General features: G+C 39.8%; 1 protein-coding gene across 2 annotated transcripts in view; it reads left to right on the top strand.

Moving 5' to 3' along the window:
- Nucleotides 1-260: 260 nt before the first annotated feature.
- The window catches only part of PBX1 (PBX homeobox 1), a 295,008-nt gene continuing 289,268 nt past the window's right edge, over nucleotides 261-6,000 (top strand). For both annotated transcript variants that reach the window (XM_030303262.1, XM_030303265.1), the window contains exons 1-2: nucleotides 261-531; nucleotides 3,652-3,725. In XM_030303262.1, coding sequence (XP_030159122.1) covers nucleotides 341-531; nucleotides 3,652-3,725 — 265 coding nt within the window. In that variant the 5' untranslated portion in view covers nucleotides 261-340. The remainder of the gene's footprint in view (nucleotides 532-3,651; nucleotides 3,726-6,000) is intronic.

Raw genomic sequence — 6,000 nt, 5'->3', positions numbered from 1 at the left:
AAAGCCAGCTCTGATTTCTTTTCGTCAAGTGGGAAGGTGGTTTATTTTTCTTGCTTTTCTGGAGTCAACACCCTTCCCCACCAGCCCTTATCCCCACCCTCACCCCGCAACCCCTTCACGCCCCCCTCCCCCTCCCCACTCCCCATCCTCCCACCAGCCTCTAAAAGAGGCAAAGGGATTTTTTTTTTTTTTTCCCTTCTGGTCTTCTTTTTTCCCCCCTTCCCTGTTGATCCTGAAAAGGATCTGAAGCCAGCTTGAAGGATAAAAAGCCTTGGTGCTGCCCAGGAGCCGAGCCGAGGAGCAGAAGAGGAAGAGCCGGGGGCTGCTGTTGCCTTTGGAGATGGAAGAGCAGCCCAGGCTGATGCATTCCCATGCTGGGGTCGGGATGGCCGGACACCCCGGCCTGTCCCAGCACTTGCAGGATGGGGCCGGAGGGACCGAGGGGGAGGGCGGGAGGAAGCAGGACATTGGAGACATTTTACAGCAAATTATGACCATCACAGACCAGAGTTTGGATGAGGCGCAGGCCAGGTGAGATGGAGGTTTTCTTTTCCTTTCTTGGGGTTTTTTGTTTTTCTCCCTCTCGCAGGGGGAAACAATGGGGACCGAATCAGCACAGCGCTTTCTTTTTAAATGTTATTTCTTTTCCCGTTTTGACGAGCAACTACATGGCGGAGGAGTAAAATTGGAAGGAGCGTTGTTATCGAAAGTGTAATCGCCCATGCCGAGATGTGGCTCTGTGTGTGTGTGTGTGTGTGTGTGTGTGTGTGTGTGTGTTTGCGTGTGTGTGTGAATAGAGAGATATTCATATATGTCCACACAAACACTCAGGCACGCCGAAAATACTGCCAACGGATCCAAAAGCGGCCCTCGGCACTTTTTACTGCTTTAAAAAAGTATCAGAGAGAGCAGAATTGACAAGTTTTGGACAGCATTCCATGCCTTCTTGTTGAGGGACTCCGTAACATTACAAAATAAAATGCCCCAATAGCACTTTATTTGCATATTTAGTGACTCCTCACCTAATTCAGAGACTTTGGCTTTTCTTTCTTGATGTGCCCCTCCAAAATTAATTTTGAGCTTTTCCTTCTTTCTGCCCCCCTTAAAATAAAATTAAAAAAAAAAGCAGATTAATTCTTTGTCAGTACTTGTCAACTATCCAAAAAATATTTTGCATTCATTTGATTCTGTTTCAGAAAAAAGCTAATGGAAAGAAGGAAAACATGATTTTGCTTTGAGGCATATTGGTTAGTTTCAGGAGACTCAGATATTCAGTTTAACTTTATTGTCTCTTAATTTGAGCCACTTTACCAACGCTCTGTGGCACAGAATGTATGGTCCTTTAAAAAAGGGGGTGGGGGGACAAAAATCAAGCATGATCTTTTCCCCATGCTTTTTTCAGGACCACTTAGAATGCACAGAAATAGAAATGAAGGCATGTGTGAATTTCACGTATTTTCAGTACTGTAGGACAGGAAGGTCTTTATTAAGGAAACACAATAAAGAAGCTGTGTAGCTTCTCAAGTTAATCCATTGCCAGGTAGACAGTTCAACACTCCAGGATTTTACAGTAAATTCTCTTCCAAAACAAAATGTAGAGTCAATGGCAACCCAGAAACAGCTTGCCCAAGGCCGATCTCGAAAAGAAGAATTTAAAAAATCTAATGACCACATATGTCTTTAGTGTTAATTACCCTGCTTTGTGAAATCTCAGAAGTAGTTTTTTTTTTTTAATATGTACACAATTCCTATACCCCAAATGACTCAGTTATGTGGAAAAGACATTATATGTATTTTCGTCTTATGGGAATAAGGAATTTGAGTTGAGAAAATGAGCCGAAGCGGTTAAAAGCGTGGATGTTATGAATTACACCCTTATTTTAGCTGCAGGCACATGCAACATGTAAACTCAGAAGTACTGAGTGTGGAAAACTTAGAAACGTTCGAAGCCAGGAACTGTGCTTAATTTTTTTTTAAATGGGGGAAAGTTTTCAAAAATTAATCGGTGCTCTCTTCCAATTGTATTATCTTTAGAGAAGCTAATAATTACAGCAAAGTGGAAGATTTTTCCCACTGGCCATCTCTTTTTGAATTGGAACAGATTTCTCCATTACATTGTTGCAGAAGAAGAAACTCAGACATACCAATAAACTGGTTTAATAACAAGTTTGTGAAGTGGCAAGGGGCCGGGAAGGCTCGAGACTTCCCACTTTCCTCATGTACGATCAGTACTCCCTTTTTGTACAGCTGAGGACAGCCGAGGCTTGGCGGGTCTCCCCTGATAGTGGCCTAGATGCTGAGAGAGATTAGACCCACATTTTGGGATGGGGAACTCTGTTCTCTGTCTCTAACCCCATTGATGTGCTGTGGAAATGTAGTATTTCTGGAAAGCCGTCTGGGGCTTTTGTTGTTATTAGTCTTGTTGGTTTGTTTTTCCATTTGGGCCTATATGTAAGAATGCAATTAATGAAAACTATTTTAAAAGGGCCTCAAAGAGGTCTTTGATACAATAAAGTATTTTGTACCTTTTTTTTCCCCCCCCCCCCCCCCCCATGAGAACTCAGGCACCATTGAGCTTTCTTTTTGTTCAAACAATGTAACTCTACTCACAGTATAGAGAGCCTGCTTCTGGTTACTGCTTTTCATGAGGATGTGTGTCCATTTTTTTTTTTTAACTTTCGCAAGAATTAAGAAAGAATTGCATGTGTCTGGGGTGCCAGGGGCTTCCATTTGTCTTTACACATTAATTTCAGTTTGTAAACAGAATTCCTTTAACTGATAGCTGATACGATCAGTATTTTGTTTCCAAAACAATATCCTTCTGCTAAGTGCTTCCATAGTAAAATAAAGGGAAAGGTATTGTTTTGTTCCTCAAGTGCATTCTGAATACACACGCACACCAGAACCAGGTAAATCACTAATCTAAAAGGCAGAATTGTATTTATTTTTTCCCCAATGGGTGCAAGGTCCTAATTGTAAATAATTGAATTTCAACACCTGCAAATAAGCGGCGTGTGCACAAGAGGCATAATGTGAACACAGAGAAATGAATTTATTCCCCATATGGGTATGTTTGCCCCCTGGCAATGCATTTCCATACTCTTTAACTTGGGGACTGAAATTTTATAAATTGACAGTTCTACTCAGAAGACCTTTCAAGCATCTTGTGTTTATGAGAATACAGGGGCATCTGCGGAATGAATTCGAACACATGGATGAATTAAATTTGAAAACACACACACAGACTAAGAGGCAGACAGCTCCTAGGCTGGGGTGGTTGCATAGATTATAGAAAACTGTTATCCTATGCGTTTAGCTTTGCCGTATTCATTGCCCTGGATATAGGATTATTGGTTTAAGAATTCCACTTTGATTAAACTATTAAAAAAAAAAAACTAACTCTGCCTAAATGGGCATAATTTAGGTTAGTTCTGTTCTGTAGTTAAATCCCTACTCTCTCTCAGCTAATTAACATTATTTCCTTTTCTATGGCGGGACTCTGTATATTAAGTCATAAAACAATCGAAGCATGCCACAGAGTTATGTGTGGTATATAATTTTGGCTAAATGTTCGGATTTTTCCCCCTGTGCATTATCAGCAGTTTGATTCTGAAAGTCCACCTAAGCCATTATGTTGTTTCTTTCTTGCAGAAAACATGCTTTAAACTGCCACAGAATGAAGCCTGCCTTGTTTAATGTGTTGTGTGAAATCAAAGAAAAAACAGGTAGGAATGAGATTTCAACATTTAAGCGTTTTCTCTGGCCAGTTGACTCACTTAGCCAGCAATCACAAACCCATTATTTAAATATTAAAATTTCAGAATAAAAGTACTCTCAAGATGGATCGCGTATTCCAATAGGGAGTTCTAGTAGCCCTGCTTCCTGGGAAAGAAAGCACCAAGTTTCCTTGACAGTTATTACCAAGCATTACTGGTTTATTTTCCTTAACTCTGTTACCAGCCTCTTTGAAACTGGGGCTAGAATAGAGGTTCTGAAGGGAAATTGATAGAATGATGTGCCTTTGGGGGAAAAATATGAAAGTAAAAGTCTGTTTCCTGAAGGAATGTATTTTGGCCCATATTTAAAACCCTGGTGTTTTTGGAGTTGGGCATGGGGGCTAAGCTGTTTAAAGTTTCCTTTCCTTTTTTTCTTGTGATGGTACAAAGGAGCAGGCTAGAGGTTTCTCAGCAGTGGTGGTTGTCAAATACCTTTGTGGAAAGCGCTATACAACGTCAGGTTATCCGTATTTGAGTGCCCTGTGATTTCATAGCAGGGGGAAGCGTTGGGTTTAGGAGAATATAATGCCATGAGATCACTCATTCTGTTGTTTTTCTACTTTCTAGACCTCCTCTCATGGACTAACACACTTATAACACATCCCAGGAGGGCATTTAAATTTTAAAGCAACAATTAAAAAATAGCAGTCATCAATCAGAGGTGTTCTTAAACAACAGATGCTCTGGGAAGGACATTTAGCAACATCCTCTTGTTTGTTTATTTTAATCCTTAATTTTCCAAAGTGGCTGAATCTCTCCCTTGTAAAAAGAGAGAGTTGAGAAGGCAATCTGAAACGAGAGCATAATGATGAGGAACGAGGGGTGGTTATATAAAGCGGGAGCTTCTGCTGGCCTCTGACTTGCTTGCTTCAGAGCAGTGCAAAGTACCTGCCATCCTATTTATTTATTTATTTTTTACAACAAGGAGTGTAACAGTCAATAATTCATATCTAAACCATATAAGCAAGGGCATGACATGAATGAAAGTGACAATAAATATGATTGCATGCCCGGTTGATATACATTGATAGTTACACATAAAAAAGCGGGGTGGGGGGGGGAGGGCACCCAGGGTGGCTTTCTTTTTGAAAGCTCTCTGTGTTTCTCTTTTAAAAGAATAAATAGTTTCAAGATGTGACCGTTGATCGAATATGTAATTACTTGGGTCTTGAAATCTATGTGAAATTAGTAAGCAGCTCCTTTGTTGAATGTTATTTGTGTTGTGCACAACATTCCAGACAAAGCACCTGAGCAGTAATGTTCAGACCTTCAAGACTTTCAGGTTGCCTTGCCAAAACCTAACCTTACTGCAAAGCTGATAATTACATTATTTTAGCTGTGAAACACCTCTTAAGAGATTTATGAATTGTGCATACAAATATCAAAGAGCCCTTCCAGTTTGTCACACTTTTTAGCTTTTTTTTCCCTATTAGCCAGGGCAGGAAACCTGAGTGTATGTATATAGATTTTTTTTCCTCTCCTTTTTTCTTCCTTCTCATTTTCTTTTTTGATCTCCAATGCTTATTTACTTTGAATTTTTGGTTTGTTGAAATCTGCTTCTAACCTAGTATGCTTTCCTGCCCGTCTTGATTCATCAAATATAGAATCAAGACATAAAGGCATATTTGATAATCCAGGCTAAAGCGACTCAATTTTGGAAGACACTTTATCAGATATTTATGGAAAGGAAGCCCATCGGGGCACTTGAATGTATATTGTGGTCAAAGTGTTTAATTCTAGCCTTCTAATTAAAACCTACCAAGGCAGTAGATCAAAGTGGATGGGTGTGAATAGAGATCCGGTTCTGGTGTGGGTTAAAGAGTTTGTTCCTTATTCACATTGGCTAAACTATGGTTGTAGGAAGCAGGGGTATTGGTCAAAAATAACGCTTGAAAGGTGTAATCTATCGTTGGACTGTATATTTCGCTTTTAAAATTTCCTGTCAATTGATGAATTGGTGTTTGGAGATTTTTAAAAATCTAAGTTCAGTTTCGGTGTGTTGTCTTTAGAATAATATATTTAAAAAATAGTTTATGAAGTACTGTAGATTGAGAAGATAAGGATCCCCGCCCCTGTGTTAAAGGGGAAATATACATGTGCACACGCACACACGCGTGATAGAGGTTTGGATTGAGAGGGCACCCATGGGTGAAAGTTTAAAAAAAAAAAAAAAAGAAAGGGAAAAAAAAAAGCTTTCCTCCTTGTTTCTCTTCAACTTGTATGT

The sequence above is a fragment of the Lynx canadensis genome, chromosome F1, assembly GCF_007474595.2.
Source record: "Lynx canadensis isolate LIC74 chromosome F1, mLynCan4.pri.v2, whole genome shotgun sequence".
Lineage (NCBI taxonomy): Eukaryota > Metazoa > Chordata > Mammalia > Carnivora > Felidae > Lynx > Lynx canadensis.
Note: the sequence above shows the minus strand (reverse complement) of the source record. Positions and strands in the feature narration are given on the sequence as shown.